Source organism: Haliotis rufescens, unplaced genomic scaffold (assembly GCF_023055435.1).
Source record: "Haliotis rufescens isolate VD_foot unplaced genomic scaffold, xgHalRufe1.0.p SCAF_26, whole genome shotgun sequence".
In the NCBI taxonomy this organism is placed as follows: Eukaryota; Metazoa; Mollusca; class Gastropoda; order Lepetellida; family Haliotidae; genus Haliotis; species Haliotis rufescens.
This window is the reverse complement of record NW_025963957.1, coordinates 3,419,466-3,439,371: the sequence shown is the minus strand read 5'-3', so window position 1 is coordinate 3,439,371 and position 19,906 is coordinate 3,419,466. Positions and strand designations below refer to the sequence as shown.

At 38.6% G+C, this 19,906-nt stretch overlaps 1 protein-coding gene across 3 annotated transcripts in view; it reads left to right on the top strand.

The window, feature by feature from the left end:
* Window positions 1–16,255, top strand: part of LOC124115242 (cyclic AMP-responsive element-binding protein 3-like protein 1) — a 35,320-nt gene extending 19,065 nt beyond the window's left edge. The window contains exons 2-10 of one of the 3 annotated variants that reach the window (XM_046476160.2): window positions 5,454–5,625; window positions 9,088–9,369; window positions 10,205–10,386; window positions 11,234–11,377; window positions 11,746–11,804; window positions 12,055–12,123; window positions 12,474–12,570; window positions 13,612–13,801; window positions 14,640–16,255. In XM_046476160.2, coding sequence (XP_046332116.2) covers window positions 5,454–5,625; window positions 9,088–9,369; window positions 10,205–10,386; window positions 11,234–11,377; window positions 11,746–11,804; window positions 12,055–12,123; window positions 12,474–12,570; window positions 13,612–13,801; window positions 14,640–15,022 — 1,578 coding nt within the window. In that variant the 3' untranslated portion in view covers window positions 15,023–16,255. Of the gene's footprint in view, window positions 1–5,453; window positions 5,626–9,087; window positions 9,370–10,189; window positions 10,387–11,233; window positions 11,378–11,745; window positions 11,805–12,054; window positions 12,124–12,473; window positions 12,571–13,611; window positions 13,802–14,639 lie in introns of all 3 variants that reach the window. The other 2 variants (XM_046476159.2, XM_046476158.2) reach the window with 2 other exon arrangements.
* The last annotated feature ends 3,651 nt before the right edge of the window (window positions 16,256–19,906 follow it).

Below are 19,906 nucleotides of genomic sequence, written 5' to 3'. Positions count from 1 at the left end.
TAATAAATTTTATACTTCATCTTAGATAAGAATATAACAGGAAAAACAATATTTAACCTGCACTATTTTTCACAGACTCCTGTTAACCTTGAGCAAAATATGTTCTCATTGTATTCTTTCCCTAGAGGTTGTAATAGTTGATAATGTTACATTTACCATAACCATTCATGGTCATTTTGAGATCATAATTGATTATACGTCATCTTCATTTTCCTAATTCTAAGATAAGAGATAGCTGAAATGAGATATGTTCAATTATTCAGCCATGTTGCTAGGCTGAGCTTGTAGCTGGGAGATTTTGTGAATAGCGACAGTTGTGTTAGGCGCTTTTATGCTTGTCACTATCATACAAGACGGACAGTATATTATCATGAATGTAGCATGTACATATATCAACTTGTTACTATTTGTTTAGTGTAGCCACACAACAACGCGTCCAGCAAGCTTTAGGTGATGGCGTGCAAGATCCATCGAGTCAATTAATAAAATAGCCTTGCTCTAATAGGAGATTGAATAAGGGTGGGGTGGGGTGACAGATTTAAACTTAACTGCGAAAGTGTTATCCCAAATATAACATTTGTTGCAGATTAATTTTAGTCATATAAAACAAAGAAGTGTTCTTTAACTTCTTTTGAGTAGTATATAATATCCCATATATTGCTACTGGTCAATAAAATATATAAAAAAATATTAAAAAATGGTCTTTCCTAGAAACTAAAGACGAATAAAGAAATGTATACACTCTTGCACATTTCCTTTCCCGCATAGAAATACGTAGATTATTCTGTTTTCTAGCTTATAAATGAGATGAGAGGAAGACATTTTTCAAAACAACATCCGGTGTCTTGTGAAATACGCAAACATACTTGGTTGAAACACGCAATCCTGCTGGACAAAACGGGTCGGTTGACCTCATCGTACATGAACATTAATTGTATCTGACATTGTTAAGGAAATAAGCAAAGTAAATTCCTCCCTGGGATGATCTCGATTGTACACATTATTGGATTTCCTGAAGACGTTTCCTTGTGCGGGGACGTCAACACCCCGCTGGTGCGCGTGTAGGCCACAGGAAGGTGGTCAGTTAGACAACAAGTGATGCTGTTGACTCATGGTACATAACCATTGTTGTATATTCAGGTATTACTTAATACTGCACCAAGATATATACTACTCAACATTGCTAAGGATCAAAAGAGTCATCTTTAGTAAAAATTGTGGTCCTTAGCAAATGTTGAGTAGTATAGTTGTGTGAGGGACCGGAATCAAAACACTAGCATTAGTGTTAGTTTGGTTATTATTTAACATAAAAATTAAGTTAAAAATACGAAAGGCTGCTTTGTGTTAAATGATAATTTCTGTTTACTGTATATGTTGAAACAAAGACAAGTGAATAATCACCAGACTAGTTTTTAGTCATGTTTTTATGTTGTATTATTCATAACTCATTTAAATAGTGTTATATTAAAAATATTCAAAAAGTGTTCATTATTCATTTATACTACCCAAAGGACCATGTCTGACTGCAGATGGCTATTGTGGTCCTTGGCGAATGTTGAGAAGGATATTTGAAACCGACTAAATTGCTTGATTGAGTAATGCCGAATTTAGCACCAGCAGTTTTCTGCATTTGCTCATCATGCCAAAGACCCAGGTTTGCTTCCCCAAATGGGTACAATGTGTGAAGCCCATTTCTAGTGTCCCCCCGCCATGGTATTGTTGGAATATTGCTTAAAGGGGCGTAAAACCACACCACTCATTTCAATTATTTCAATTTGAACGACTATTCACTAAAGTGATCCAGTTTGCTTCTGTTTGAAGATAAGTAATAATAGGGGGACTGAACTGGCCTGTTACCATGGCAACTATTCTGGACAAGGCACACTAATTGTTGATAGCAACAGCGTCGGTCACACCTTGTAGCCACTCAATCCTTAGTGGCCGTTGTTGCCAGCAGTGAGTGAGTGAGTGAGTGAGTGAGTGAGTGAGTTTGGTTTTATGCCACATTTTAGCATTTTACCAGTAATATCACGGCGAGGGTCACCAGGAACGGGTTTCACACATTGTACCCATGTTGGGAACTGAACCCAGGTCTTCGGCGTGATGAGCGAACGCTTTAACCACTAGGCTACCCGACCGCCCTCAGTGAAGAGGACAGGGAACTGATGGTGACCCACAATCCCCATTGGTAAACATCAATAACATGAGGCATGAGAGGTGGATAAACAGCTTTGCCAACACATTTCATGGTTTAATATCAAGTTTAATCCTTAGGAGGTTAAATCAACACTATGCAGTGACCTTATATAGTGAAAACACAGCGTCTCCATGCCTGGAAGCAATCAATAGTGTACCAACAGTCATGTCTGTGTAATTTCAGTATTTACCGTGTAGAATGACTTCATTTGAACTGCTATCTGAGTCTTGTTATGCCTGCTTTTTAAACATTAAACCCTCTGTGAAATTTATGAGGTTGATATTAAATAAAAGATATACATGGACATATTGTTAATTAAAGCAATTTCAAAGGAAGCGTTTTTATGCCTGTTAATTGTGATCGATACAATGTTTACTTTGCCTGTTTACTTTGAATCCATTGACAAAGTCTTAGTTTGCACATGTATGGTAAATCATGGATATGTTTGCTTGACCTGGCTATGTATTAAGGAGAAGGGGTAGTCTAGCGGTTAAAGTGTTTGCTCATTTCGCCATGTGCTCTGGTTTCATTCCCCACGTCAATGATTAACCCTCAATTTTTTTTTCTTCATTGTCGATCCTACATAATAGCAAGCCTGTTTCCAACAACATTCTCACTGCCAGGGTCTCATCCCACAGCGGGATTTTAGCGCTAAGACAGTTGTAAATATGTAAGTGCTATGAATGTCTGAACTCCCTTACATTCACTTTGACCAATGGTAGTACTAGCATTACAAATTCTTTGTAGGGTCGGCCATGTCCCACAGAGTGATCTTAATGCTAAGATGATCGTAACTCCCATGCTTTAACACTGACTTATGAAGTCGCAGCACTAAGATCACAATATAACATCTTCATAATTACCAGGCTCCAGAGCCCTGGTCTACAAAGCAATCTTAGCGCAACAACGATCGTAGCCAATGTCGAAGCATCTTAGCGCTACGATCGCTTTTTGGAACAGGGCCCTTGGCCCTGAGATTTATGAATATCTTATATGGCGGTGTGAGGTTTACTGTGTACAATGACTCTGTAATTGGGGAATAGGGGGCAGTCACGTTTCTCAAGGAAACAAACTTGCAACAAGTTCACCAACAAACATCTGAGGGTTGGCCCTACTGCCATTGATCATTAGCGCCGACTCACAATGTCAAGAACCTGACCCAGTCAAAAGCTTTTACCTACCAACACACATGGAGAAACATGCACACGCTTTGTCGTAGACACTTTACACTTTTTCATTTATTTCCTGCTTCTGTCGTGACAAAATCTGACTTGAAACTTGAGATCTGGTTAGAGGTGAAGAGCCTTTGCAGCAGATGCTAGTCTCCCAGAAACTTTCATTTGGGAAGCAGATACTTCAGGGGTCCATGTTGTCAAATTACTATGTTTATAGTTAAAAAAAAGGTGTGTGTGTGGTGTGTGTGTGGCGTGGCGTGGCGTGGCGTGGCACGGTGTGTGTGTGTGGTGTGTGATGTGTGTGTGTGTGCGTGTGTGTGTCATGGCGTGGCGTGGCCCGGTGTGTGTTTGGTGGGCAGGGCATGGAGTGTGTCTGAATGCCAATTTTCCCTCCATATGATGTGGTTTTGGTGTGCCAAAGCAGTGGTTTGTTGCAAGAGCAATGATCCACAATGTCAGGATTCAAACTCGTAGTCGGAGCAGTCACACACTCAGTTTGTTGTGATCTGCGTGATTTACTTTGTTTGATTCCAATGAAATGGCCGGTTTTAATCATTACGAAGCACACTTGAATGAGTCTTGTTTGTAATTTGTGTAGCTGTTTCTATTTAAAGTGAGTACATATTCCATAGTCTGGTTTTCGTTGGTAGGTCTGTGAATCACTTTGACTTTTCTCCCACATTAAACTGACAGACATGTAGAAATGAAAACCTGTTTCGTAAGCGGCATTAAACCCAGGTCACTCACTCCCCCGCTCACACATCCATCGAGCATGACTTGCCCTACATCTGACATATGTAACATGGAACTCGAGACATGCAAATAGCAAGGGAACTCATTTCCGCCTCAAGTGGTCTCCGCCTGCTGTAGAGTTGGAAGGAAACCTTTTTCCTGTCCAACAAAGTTGCAAGTGTCTCACAATGTGCAACATACCACTGTCACTAGTCGGTCCCAGAGGGCCATAAACAATAGTCAAACACTCTGCCATTGTTTGCATTCTATAACCAGGCTCGGGATTTGGGAACATTTTAAAAGTTTAAGAATTGGCTGAAAAAGTCAACAGATGCTGGAGGGCATGTGTGTCAGTGTGATGCTAGAGGACTAGGTCACGGTGACACCGGGGCTGCATGTTGATGGGGAATTGAAAACACCATGGGTGCATTGGAGAAACCCAAGCTCGTTGTTATGTGCATTTTAGAAACTCAAACTTGTACACCACTCCTGATAAGGTGTTTTTGAGGGAAAATCGCTTTGTCAATGTGATGAAGACTTTGTGTTTATTTCGGTTTGTAACTTCAACAATGAATTCCACTGGTGATGTTTGGGAATATATAAGTAATAATTACAGAATGGTACGGATGTATTCTGAATTGCATTTGTACTCATACTATAGGTTCATTTTGTTACACTGGCCCTTCTCCTACATTAAGCTGACATGCTGTGACACAACTGGAATAATGTTCGTAGTGGCATTGAACCCAACTCACTCACTCATTTTGTGTACTGATATTGTGTGTTTACTTTGTTGTTCAGGCTTTTCGCACTCATATCGACCTCTCATGCTGTGGTATACCGTTCTAAACGTTGTTAAGCTCCCGCCCTCACTCACTTATTTTGTTCTATTTATACTATGGGGTTATTCTGTTTTACTGATACTGTGGGTTTGTTCTGTTTTACTGATACTGTGGGTTTGTTCTGTTTTACTGATACTGTGGGTTTGTTCTGTTTTACTGATACTGTGGGTTTGTTCTGTTTTACTGATACTGTCTATTTTCGGCAGACCTATTTAGGTTCTTGTGTTACACTTGAGTCATCCCATCAAATATAGAATAAAAGCAAGTGAATATGCTGTGTTACTAAAAAATGCTAATTTTGAACATATTTTTGTTTTATTTGTTGATGCTTTTATTTTTATCAAGAACTTTAGAAAAGAAGAGAATTGCTAAGTGAGCCCTGACAGATGTAACCTTCCTATTGGCACACTGACAAAGAAAGTATTGTGAAGAAAAACAAAAACAAATTGGCCTGGTGTAATATTGATAATGTTGCACATTTATGTACATGATGTATGTTTGTTCCAGGCCCCAGACAACTACATGGACAATGATTGGCTCAGCTCTTTCTTTGACGACCCAGTACTTAATGACAAGATGATCACCGATGCCGCCCAACCCCCGTGCATCAAGTCCGAACACAGCTACTCCCTGAATGACCAATCTCCAGGATCACCGCTCGGACTTGCTAAGATTGAAGGTGTGTGCACTCGGCCGTTAGATAGGATGATATGAATTGTTAAGGGGAACTAATTAACAGCAGAAATGTAATGAAAGTACCTGTTTTGACAAAGGGGACAGAATATAGGTATGGAAAAAATGGTGAGAATCTGTTGATTCTATTTCCGGGGCAACAGGTTTGAGTGATTTGAATGTTGGTAATGGTCTGGCCTCAGTAAGATATGATGTCCGCATTGTCTAGTGCGGAAGAGACTTGGAGTAATACTGGGCTAAGTGTTTGTGGGTTAACATGGACTGGATAATCCAACTTCGTCAAATACAGGACCTGTTAGCTTTCTCACCTAGACACAGTTTGTGTATTGAGTCAGAATAAACAGAGATGAGGATTGCGTGAAGGAAGAAGACCCCAAACTAGAGGAGAAATACTCTAATTGTTGGCCCAAGTTCAAGACAACTTTAACCTCATTCCTCCTTCAAGATATGACATTTTTGTGAATGTATATATATTATATTTTCATGAAAATGACATTGTTCTGTCAAGCGTTGCCTTCATGTCTGTTACATGTGTGTTTTACTCATTACCCTATCTAGGGCATGTGATAAAATCAATATGCACCAGCAGTTACATAAAGTGTATATGTGACAGTAAATATGTTCCCCTTGAACATTTGTTCTGAAGGAATCAAGTACCAGGAGTATTGGTCCCTGTGGAACAATATACCCGTGATCAGGACTATTTCCTTCCCTCAATTTCTACATATAAATATTTAGTCCCTCCAGAATGTTTATACCTAGGACCAATTCATCAGTCACGTATACATAGCTGCTGTAGGCTTGTTAGTCTGTCTCCCAGACCCTAAACAATAAATTAACAAAATGAATCCAACTCATGTCAAGTCTAGATTGCCTTACCTGAAATTAAGCACTGTTCTGGGCTCCATTTGGATTTTATGTTTTTATTTGTAGAATTCATGAAATGTATTTTTAATAAGATAAATATATTTCTGGGACTAAATGGGTCTACAGGATGGTGTGTAATGTTACTCTATTCTCACAGTTCCCGACATGGGTACAATGTGTGAAGCCCATTTCTGGTGTTCCCCGGCATGATATTGCTGGAATATTGCCAAAAGTGGCGTAAAACCATACTCACTCACTCACTCACTATTCTCACAGTCCCACATTTCCAAATATTCTGAAGATTTGATGACATTTGTCTTCTGAATTTCCTCCATATAGTATTCCATTGTTGCAGACAGTACACATGGTGCCGATTCCAATTTCCTATCTACAAGTGTGAATGTAAAAATGTCGTTGAATCTAAATAACATCTGCAAAGATTCTGTTCCCAATATTCAGCATATGGCTCTACCTGAATGTTTAAGTGAAAATTCACATGGTCAGCAATTTTTGATTATCAATGTTAGACAGGATGCAGTTAGCAGTGGATAAAAATCTTTGAATACACGCTATTACCTGTATTAAGTGACAGCTGTGTACAGTGTTTATCATTATTGATTTTAATGGCTTCCTGCAAGTTAGATCAGTTTACTCAAACAATACTAGCACTTTACCTGTAGCTGACACTAGGTGTTGTCATATACTGCCCAGCTTTCCAGAGGGATGGACTATTCAGAACAGAGTCACAGTGGCCTAGTCATCAGTGTCAGAATTCGTTTTACAGAGTTACATCCCTTGTTCTTGCCAAAAAACTCTGATCATGGGTTCAAATCCTGTTCAACTTGATTATGTTACTAGGTGAATCACTTGACACGTCTTGATATAACTGAAATAATGTTCAGAGCTCACTCACTCACTGTAACTGAAGAGGACCTAGTGGGATTGATTGCTTGCAGTCAGGGTCAACACATCTTACAGTTTTAGTCCACGAGTCCTTATAATAAAACGTATATCAAAACCCCTTAAAAATGGCACATTTCTACTAGTTCTTATGATACCTTAACTATTGGGCAATTTGGCAAGGACTATAGGACTAGTGCCAATGTTTAACACTGGTGATATAACAGGAATACTGTTAAAAGGAATACTGTTTGTAGCAGTATACAGTAGGTTTGTATCCCTATGAACAGTTGAGTGGTGTGTAGTACTGGACTGTTGGAGATAGATGTATAGAGCCCATTGATTGGTAGTATTGATTTTGAACAGATGGATAAGGTAATAACAATACAAGCTAGTTATTGAACGCATAAAGCCTTGATGCATATGTGGTCCTGTCTAATTTGGAAATTCCTTCATATATATAAAGATTACTGGGTGTAATATATGTATTTATATGTTACCAAAGTATTTCTGACCAGTTATTTCTATCTGGTAATGTAATAAATGACAAGTGGCGGAAATGTTAGAATCGGTCAATTCAAAAGATCCATGAGTGATTCAGTATAACAATACAACATGCTGCACCTATATCCGCAAGAAATGTATGTGTGTTTCTATTCTGCTAATTTTATGTCACATTTATCACAGATATACAGTTTAATCTTTCCCCACCCCCGTACAAGTTGTGTAGGTGAGGTTGGGATGCAACAGGTGGCGGCGGTGTCTGCCATGTTTGTTTGCTGATTGTATGTACCTAACAACTGCTTTTAGCTTTCATGAATAGATATAGACGCCTAATTGGAGATAATTAATGAATCATGTTTAATTTAATGTTTCATTGGGTATATTTTACTAACAGATGTTTGACTTCAGAATATGACTATTAATTACTTTATAAAAAAACATTTTAAAATAAATTAGATTACTATGGTATTAAATTCCAATCTGTCACAAAATTAATAATCAGAAGAAATAAATTAATTAATAAATCCATTTAAATTCTTTTGTCTTGGTGTTGGTTTCAAGGACTTCTCTGGGAAAATGTGTATAACTTCTGTGAATGTTACAAGAAATAACAGCTGGTATTAAAGCATTCTGTGACCTAGCTATTCTAGCCGGACTGCCATATCTCACATTGCTATGACACAGTTGTCACAAGCAGGTGTGGAGATTAAGTCCTGGGGTGTGGGTAGTTAACTGGTTACAGCACTCGCTTGTCATGTGACTACACGTTTGATTCTCAACATGAGTGCTATTGAAAAAGCTTGTTAATGTCGCAGCCTGTACGAGGCAGAACAGGTACCCATTAACCCCCAGTTAGTCGCCTGATCCTGTTAGTCGCCTCCTACGAGGAGCATAGTTGCCTTTTACAGGGTTTTTTCTTCAAATGTTTACATTATGATCCTTTTTAATATGCAATATGCACCTGTTTCAAATGAAAAAGTATATTAATATTTAAGGGTGGTGGGGTAGTCTAGTGGTTAACACATTTGCACAAAATACAATCAAAATGGGTTTGATTCCCCACATGGGTAAAATGTATAAAACCCATGCTTGTTGTTCCCAGCCTTAATATAGCTGAATTAATCCCAAAAGTGGCATAAAAACTCACTCGCTATAAACATTTATCCTTTTTTTTCAGACATTGATTCCGACTTCATGGGTTCCCCAAATGCCCTTGACCTTTCACAGAAGTCCTTCGGCAGCGCTGGCAGTCCATCTGTGATTGTTAAACAAGAAAGCATGGACAATGACCCCTTACTTACGTCAGCCCCTAACACATGCACCACCACCTCCTTTACCAAGCAGCCAACCATTGTCCTGGCCACGCCAACGTCCACCATCGCCCCTGATCAGCCCGTGTTTCCACAGATCACAGTCAAGCAGGAGCCACCCGACACGTTCGACATCTCCGAGCAAACTGGTAGGCATCATAAAAGTTCTGTGTAACATGGATGGCGCTTGATGTTCACTTGGTTTCTGTCACCTATGAAATGAGGGGCGGTCGGGTAGCCTAGTGGTTAAAGCGTTCGCTCGTCACGCCGAAGACCCGGGTTCGATTCCCGACATGGGTACAATGTGTGAAGCCCATTTCTGGTGTCCCCCGCCGTGATATTGCTGGAATATTGCTAAAAGCGGCGTAAAACAATACTCACTCACTCACTCATTTATGAAATGGAGAAAACAAAGACTAGGGGGGCAGTTTATGGAGCTTATGGGATCCTGTGATCTGATTGGTCAATATTCATATCTGAAATAATCAGTAAATATTGATAGCTGTTGTGGTTAGTCAATATTTATATGTGACGAGTGTTAATAATGATACCTGAAATTGAAAATTTATTATTTATACCTATTGTGTACAGTTGATTGGAAATTTATTATTATTTATTTATTGTAAATCAATGTTGTATGAATATAGTTTTTTAATATTGGTAGCTATTGTTTTTAGTCAATATTGAAATACAATGATGTTGAATATGTTGATAATCATATTCCGGATGTTAATGTTGCTATATTTGTTTTAGTTAATGTTGCTATAATGGTTGTAGTTGATAATTCTATAATTGTTGTAGTTAATGTTGCTATAATTGTTGTAGTTGATAATTCTATAATTGTTGTAGTTAATGTTGCTATAATTGTTGTAGTTGATAATGCTATAATTGTTGTAGTTAATGTTGCTATAATTGTTGTAGTTGATAATGCTATAATTGTTGTAGTTGATAATGCTATAATTGATGTAGTTGATGTTGTTACAGTAACAATGGAGCAGATTATTCTCCCCCCAACACCCCCAAGTAGTGCTAGCAGTGACAGCGAAGGCAGCCAGAGTCCCCAGCGATCAGCGCCCTCTAGCCCCATCCGCGGGATCAGCTCATCCCGCCAGACTCATCACGTCACCTCAGCCAAGGCGCTGTCACAGCCTCTCTTTGTAAATCCAGTAAGTTACTGTAAGCTAAGTGTACATGCAGCAAATAAATAGCACCGCTTCCCTCCCCAAACTCCCATGAGTGATCTTTATCATAACGTCGGACATCTTGAATGTTGAAGGCATGAAATCCTTGCTACTATTTTGTCGCTGATGATAATATTGCATAATAGATTCTTGAGTAACCTAGTGGTTACAGCATTGGCTTGTGATGCTGGAGACCTGGGTTCGATTCCAGTGCCCTCCGCCATGAGATGGCAGGAATATTGCTAAAAGTGGAGTAAATCCCACTCCCTCACTCACTCCGTGATCCTTCTGTATAACGCATGCATTGTTGCAAATTGCCCAATACTATGCATCTACTAATGCCATTTGCATGTGAATGAATTCCTGACAGCATGAGAGTACTGCCCTGATAATGTGGAGAATGTACTACCTTCCTGCCAACAACTGCTATTTATTTGCATACATGCATCTTAGTTCACAGTTTAACTTAACAGTATCCACCTTTCGTCTTTGACCTTTGTAATGCATGCCTCTCATTTGTAATTATCAATATTGTTTATGGTAAAAATTGTCAGACATTGTTTAAATATTTAATTTAACAACATTATTTAATGATTTATACTTCCATAAAGAATATTTGGGGTTTTTGCTTTTACTTTATCTATTTCCATCAGTATTTATTTTGTAATGCATGGTCATACAATTTCACCAGTAAAAAGAATTCAAGTATACTCTAAACTTAATGTTACTTTAAAATGATGATGTTTAAAGTATCAATTCAAATCATGAGTATTATCTTGGAAAAAAGTTCTTTTGTTAAACTTTGTTGTTGACAAAGCATATATTATTTCAGATACCTCAGTCGGGAGTACTGATCCTCTCTGAGGAGGAGAAACGCACCCTCGTTTCAGAGGGTTACCCTATCCCTGGTAAACTGCCACTCACAAAACAAGAGGAAAAGAATCTGAAGAAAATCCGTCGAAAAATAAAAAATAAGGTACATCTTTGCTAAAATTATTAAATGTCTCTCTGGAAAGCAAAGGATTAAAATAATTAAACTATCAGGTTAATTTTAGAAATTGTAATCAATCTGTTTGAAACCACCTTCAAATTAATTGACTCGATTATTTGCAGGCCACTGTCATATAGCTGAAATATTGCTGAATGTGGTGTCAAACAACAAAGAAACAAAATGGTCATGCTGTGTGCCTGGCCTAGACTTGATTATCTATGAGCAGCTGTGTATAGCTGACCTAAGGCTGATTGCAAGCAGCTGCGTCATACACTTTCATTATTCTTTGTTTCTATGGTTTGGGATATATGTTTTAAACAAAATGATGTTTTCATTGATAACACTTTTCCCAGATCTCAGCCCAGGAAAGCAGAAGAAAAAAGAAGGAATACTTAGAAGCATTAGAAAAAAGGTTTGTTTGAAGTTTTTCATTCATTGTATTTCTTGTATTTATAAAATGGAATTATTAACAAATCTGCTCAAGTTTTGTCGCTTTAGCCAGAGAAAGAAGGATTTGAAATAGGAGCAATTACTTTGAAACTCTGACAATCGTGTATGCCAAGATCGATACTTTGGCAAGATTTGCCAATGTTGAAACAGAAACACTTACTTGTATGTTTGTAACGTTTGTGGCGATTCATAAACATATTTCTTTTTCACAGGGTTGAATCGTTTAACCAGGAAAATACTGACCTGCGGAAAAAGGTTGATTCACTAGAGAATAACAACAGGTAAGTTGTTGTATAATGTATAGAAGTTTGTACTGTATTGTGGTGACTGGCTGGATATATGCACTAGGTTGAATGGCTAGGACATATGCATAATGTGTTGAATGGCGAGACGTGTACTATGTGTTGAATGAGCAAGCAAGTGATGGATTTTGCTAACTGGACGGAACAGTGTTTGGTTTCTTCATTTTCAGTGGAATTAAAAACTAATTTGTAAGATGTTATTTGCAAAACTTTACAAAAATGATACCTTTTTGGTTTTTTTTGCACAATTCTGCTTTGGTTTCATCATTGCCTGATTTTTCTTTTGTTGATTAATGGCAGGTATTTTATATATATTGTTTATCTTCCAGGTCACTGCTGGGTCAGCTGCACAAGTTACAAGCACTTGTTTCTAAGATGCCACGCCCATCAGCAGCATCTGCAACACAGACAGGAACTGTTCTCATGGTTAGTAAGAGTTACCTCCCTTCTCCACTTGCCTTAACCATTCCTGTCATAGAAGACATAACCGGATCTCATGTGATGAGTTTGTTTTAGGACCTATCTTGAAATTTCGCTAAATGAATTATGTATCAACTTATTGTATCATAATCTCACACTGCACTGTTGTCCTTTTGGACTGAAAACTTATGCACAATTTCTTTTAAATGCACATTAAATTTTACAAAGTTACCTTCTGTAAAATTTACAATTCTCTCTAGATTGACATGTTTGAAAAGCAGAGTTCTTATATCTAACAACAGATTTAAGGAAGTCTGCGAAATATTACCATGGCAACTCAAAGATATGAAGAATTTATGTCCATAATTGTCATATATTAATGTAATTTGACTTTTTTATAGTATTCTTTAGTTCTAAAGAGTTCCCATGGTGATATTGCTAGTTAATGTGAATATTTTGGGTACAAGGTGAATTCCATCCTATTTGTCCAATGGTGGGCTTTGCTCCCTGCAAACATGGTATATATGAATCAACCAATCAAATGTTTCTTTCCAGCAGAGTAACTGAACACAGTAATAAAAAATGTTATTTGGGGTTTTATTGAAGAAGAAAATCTTTTGGTATTGTAAAGTCTTTTGAAATTTAATTTGAAAGTTTGGACTAGAAAAATGTCAAATCATCAGTCTGACAACATGTCCGACTTATCAGACATAATGCCATTATATAGAGTTACTGCTGCTAGAATTGGTAAAGCCAGGACTGTGTTCTATTGGAGGCTCTTGCAGGTAACAGAATGTGATTGTGTTGGTTCATTATGGTGATGGGACATGTTACAAGGGAGCTGCAGCCATTATCAGACAAATGGGACAATCAGTCCAAATTCAAAACTCAAACTACACAAGCGTGGTCATTTTCTAATAATTCATACCTTTACCAAAAGTTTTCATCCAAATTTTCTTGGAAATCATTAATGTAAGAAACTACACCAGGAAATTAAGTTGCAAGCAGACACAAGTATCTGACTGTCGGCCATCTTGTCTGCTGCAGGTCCTTGTTTTGTGCTTTGCTGTTTTCCTGGGCAGCTGGTCTCCCACTTCTCTCAACATTGGTTATTCTCCGGGGGCTCGGGCAGTCAGTCCCGTTTTCCTGCAAAAACCAGATCACATCCGCCCGACACCTGACCATGGGCCGAGTATTGGCAATGCCAAGGTCAATGGCGACTATGCCACACCCAATAGTGAGTTATTCTGCATGTGTGACGTATTTGTCATGATGGGAGATAAGAAATGGATGATTTCTCAAAACCTCAAAGTCCTAAAATTGATTACCCCTTGTAAATTGTCATCAGTCGGAAAAAGATGGTTCAGTGTTGTGTGGCAATGATAAATCAGTAAGGCATACCAGTAACGTCAACATTGATTGCCTCATCTGGACCTTCTAATAAACATTTCGGTAAAAGTAAATTGCTAAAAATCATTGAATAAACATTTATATACTACTAAAAAGAAGCTAAGCACATCCGATGTTTGTTATGACTGTTTAATCTGTCGTACCATAGCAGATTAATTATAGTCAATTGAAAAAATTGTGTGTTCTTTAACATCGTTTGAGTGGTATGATTTAGATGCCCTCAGGTTTTACGTCTGCATCCATCTTATCTCCCACTGAATATTTTGGTGGAAGATGTACAGGTTGATTTGGTGATGGTAAATATCGACTGTTAGTTTCATGTGTTCCTCCTCAATCTTGTCTTTCCTTAGCATTGGGTCATGTGTTCATCAGACACAAGGAAACGATGTACTTGTTTCATAGGTGATTGATCATATATGTCAGTCCATACCAAAGCTTAAAATTATGATTAGCAAAAAGATCATTCCTACAGCAGGTGTGTTATTATTGTTGCAAATTTTTTCTTGAATATAAATTTTGAAGGTTATATCTGTAAACATGTCCGAGAACATATGACCCTACAACACTAACAGTTTCAATACTAATAGTCTTGTATCTAGAATAAGGCTTAGCCTCTCGTGTTGGAATCTTAAACAATCTCTATAATTCAATTTTTCTCCCAACAGTGAAATCGCGAATGCTGTTATCTGTGAAAGATGATCAAGAAGAAATGTTGAGCGAGGATGTCCGTGCCTTTTATCCGTGGGACCGCTCATGGTGCTACTCCGGACATCGGGCAGAGGAAGAACACGGCGAGACCAACAAGCCAGCCATCAACAATGCCTCTCCCGAGGGGGACTACACACGCCAAGAGGAAGTCGAGGTTGAAGCTTCACAGAGTCCAGACCTGCCCGTTCTCTCCCTGCCTCGGTCCAGCATTAGCCGAGCTAATGAAACGTACGAGGAAGACTACCAGGCCATAATGCACCCTGATATCGCAGTGGCTCCGGTTGACCTTCGGTCCATCGAGCCCAGGGGCAATCTGACCGCCGAGATGGAGACTGCCTAATAACAACTTTCGTGACGACTGCAGTACTTGATTACTGCCAAGGACGATGTATGTACAGTATACATACACAATTTGTCTCATAATGGTGGCGGGCTCGTTTATCCTTGAGGACCAAAATGATGGCATCTAATGAATGTTATGTATTCATACACTTCATTGTCAATTATTTAATGAACCAGTACTATGCTATGAACTGTGATTCTGTGGGCATTCACGATGTCAGAATATACTAGAATGTTTTAGTGGCATTTAGAAGATATTTGGAAAAAAGATCTGTTCCTTTTAAAAAGGTAGATTCAATACTTTCAAAATTGTCCACTTATTAACACATATTTATTTAAGAAATCCAAACAGTTCAAACATAAATGTTTTCAATTTATGCTACATACATAGTATGGAATTGTTTTGATTGGTCGTAAAGTCAACAGTATCTGTGAGCCTCCTTCCATGAGAGTGGACGGAAGGGAGACAACCAGGTTTATTGTTGATCAGTCATATTCTCCCTACTAAACATCGCTCATGTTACACTGTCATTGGCGTTTTAGAAAGCATCATCGCCCTCTTTTTACCCATGCATGCATCCTAGTTATGTAGAAATACTCACATCGTGGTAAGAATGTTATGAACAAACTGCATCCACATTTTCATTTTTTTTAAATCGTTAATCATGGCAAATATTACGTTTTTAGTTTCATTTCATTCTCATTCATTTCTTCAATGAATGAAGCGTTTGTTTTGTTTACTTGTGACGGAGCGTCGCAGTCACAATGTGCTAGTAATGGAAGCAAGTATTAGGCCTGTTTCCATGGAAACCAAATTTGATAATTTTATTTTTGAATGTTTTTGTACATAGTATGAATCTGTGATTTGAAGGGGTAGACGGTTAGATACCCCGTCAATGTGAGGGGCCCTTGAGGGAATATGCATATATAAATAACTGTAACTCCAAGTTCCCCTTGCATAGCTGGACTTGGGGTCTCTGCAGGGGGTCCCGGCCATGCTGTCGGAAAACCTAGTCAGTGTAAATATTTATATCTCTTAGACAAAGACAGAGAACTATTTTTGTTGACCATTTTCTGGTTGTGGGAATATCTGCAAGGGCCAAATTAATGGTACATATGCCTGTTGTTGATTATATCTCCAAATGAAATTCTCATTGTTTTACAGAGATCTGTAAATTGACTCCAAATCATAAAATAAAGAAATAAATATATATATATATATATACATAAATATATGTCTGTTTTTGATTTACTGGATTCTAGAGCATTGAGCATCTCCAGACTCATTAAGTCTAGTGAGCAGTTTCATGTTGATATAGACTCATTAAGTCTAGTGAGCAGTTTCATGTTGAAATACTCATTAAGTCTAGTGAACAATTTCATGTTGAAATATACCCGAAAGAATTTCCCCATGTTCCATCCACATGACATATACCACAACCCTTAATTCCATCTACATGACATACAACATCCCTGTATTCCATCCACATGACATATACCACAACCCTTAATTCCATCTACATGACATACAACGTCCCTGTATTCCATCTACATGACATACCACAACCCTTAATTCCATCTACATGACATACAACATCCCTGTATTACATCTACATGACATACAACGTCCCTGTATTCCATCTACATGACATACAACATCCCTGTATTCCATCCACATGACATACAACATCCCTGTATTACATCTACATGACATACCACAACCCTTAATTCCATCTACATGACATACAACATCCCTGTATTCCATCTACATGACATACAACATCCCTGTATTACATCTACATGACATACCACAACCCTTAATTCCATCTACATGACATACAACATCCCTGTATTCCATCTACATGACATACCACAACCCTTAATTCCATCTACATGACATACAACATCCCTGTATTACATCTACATGACATACAACGTCCCTGTATTCCATCTACATGACATACAACATCCCTGTATTCCATCTACATGACATACAACATCCCTGTATTCCATCTACATGACATACCACAACCCTTAATTCCATCTACATGACATACAACATCCCTGTATTCCATCTACATGACATACCACAACCCTTAATTCCATCTACATGACATACAACATCCCTGTATTCCATCTACATGACATACCACAACCCTTAATTCCATCTACATGACATACAACATCCCTGTATTCCATCTACATGACATACCACAACCCTGTATTCAATCTACATGACATACCACAACCCTTAATTCCATCTACATGACATACAACATCCCTGTATTACATCTACATGACATACCACAACCCTTAATTCCATCTACATGACATACAACATCCCTGTATTCCATCTACATGACATACCACAACCCTTAATTCCATCTACATGACATACAACATCCCTGTATTACATCTACATGACATACCACAACCCTTAATTCCATCTACATGACATACAACATCCCTGTATTCCATCTACATGACATACCACAACCCTTAATTCCATCTACATGACATACAACATCCCTGTATTCCATCTACATGACATACCACAACCCTTTATTCCATCTACATGACATACAACATCCCTGTATTCCATCTACATGACATACCACAACCCTTAATTCCATCTACATGACATACAACATCCCTGTATTCCATCTACATGACATACCACAACCCTGTATTCCATCTACATGACATACCTCATCCCTGTATTCCATCTGCATGACATACCACATCCCTGTATTCCATCTACATGACATAACACATCCCTGTATTACATCTACATGACATACCACAACCCTTAATTCCATCTACATGACATACAACATCCCTGTATTCCATCTACATGACATACCACATCCCTGTATTCCATCTACATGACATACCACATCCCTGTATTACATCTACATGACATACAACATCCCTGTATTACATCTACATGACATACCACAACCCTTAATTCCATCTACATGACATACCACATCCCTGTATTACATCTACATGGCATACCACAACCCTTAATTCCATCTACATGACATACAACATCCCTGTATTCCATCTACATGACATACCACATCCCTGTATTCCATCTTCATGACATACCACATCCCTGTATTACATCTACATGACATACCACAACCCTTAATTCCATCTACATGACATACAACATCCCTGTATTCCATCTACATGACATACCACATCCCTGTATTCCATCTACATGACATACCACATCCCTGTATTACATCTACATGACATACCACATCCCTGTATTACATCTACATGACATACCACAACCCTTAATTCCATCTACATGACATACCACATCCCTGTATTACATCTACATGGCATACCACAACCCTTAATTCCATCTACATGACATACAACATCCCTGTATTCCATCTACATGACATACCACATCCCTGTATTCCATCTTCATGACATACCACATCCCTGTATTCCATCTACATGACATACCACATCCCTGTATTCCATCTTCATGACATACAACATCCCTGTATTCCATCTACATGACATACCACATCCCTGTATTACATCTACATGGCATACCACAACCCTTTATTCCATCTACATGACATACCACAACCCTTTATTCCATCTTTCTGGTGTCCCCCGCCGTGATTGCTGGAATATTGCTAAAAGCGGCGTAAAACCATACTCACTCACTCACTTTATTCCTTCTATATGACATACCTCATCCCTTTATTCCTTCTACATGACATACCACATCCCTGTATTCAATCTACATGACATACAACATCCCTGTATTCCATCCACATTACATACCACATCCATGTATTCCATCTACATGACATACCACATCCCTGTATCCCATCCACATTACATATACCACATCCCTGTATTCAATCTACATGACATACCACATCCCTGTATTCCATCTACATGACATACCACATCCCTGTATTACATCTACATGACATACCACAAGCCTTTATTCCATCTACATGACATACCACATCCCTGTATTACATCTACATGACATACCACATCCCTGTATTCCATCTACATGACATACCACATCCCTGTATTACATCTACATGACATACCACATCCCTTTATTCTTTCTACATGACATACCACATCCCTGTATTCGATCTACACGACATACCACATCCCTGCATTACATCTACATGGCATACCACATCCCTGTATTCCATCTACATGACATACCACATCCCTGTATTACATCTACATGGCATATACCACAGCAGTGCCTCCCATCTACATGACAATGTAATGTCTCCACCCCAGGGGGTCGGTGAGGGAGGACGGGGAGTGGCAAGCTCTGTTTCATCAGATCATCCCTAACACCAGATGGCGCTGCAAAACCCACCTTCTTCAAGGACTTGCACGTCTAAACACCACCAAGCTGTTGCCTCTGACGCACATCGCTGTAGTGGGTTTAACGAGACTACATCGGATACAGTGTATATAATGTCACCGGAATTGATCAGTAATCAATTGTCCCAGGGTCCAGTAGCTACATGTATTCAGCTTGTCATCTTCATCACTCACAGCTGTCTGTGACAAGCATTAAACCCTCAGACACAACACTAAAACACCCAACACCTAGACTTTATGGAGGTCAACTTCTATATTATAGGAACACAACGGAGTATATGCTTACTCCTTCATCAGGTGAATGAGGATGTATTGTCAATACTTCATGTAACAAAGGCATGTTTTTATTAAGTACACGTTATGCGGTTTTCAAAATAGAAACGTGTTCAAAATAGTATTCAACTATGAACAGTTCAAATTATTCCATATCTCTCATCAATTTAGGTTAGACCGCCTCCGTGGTCTAATGGTGGAGCGTCCGCCCGGAGAGCGG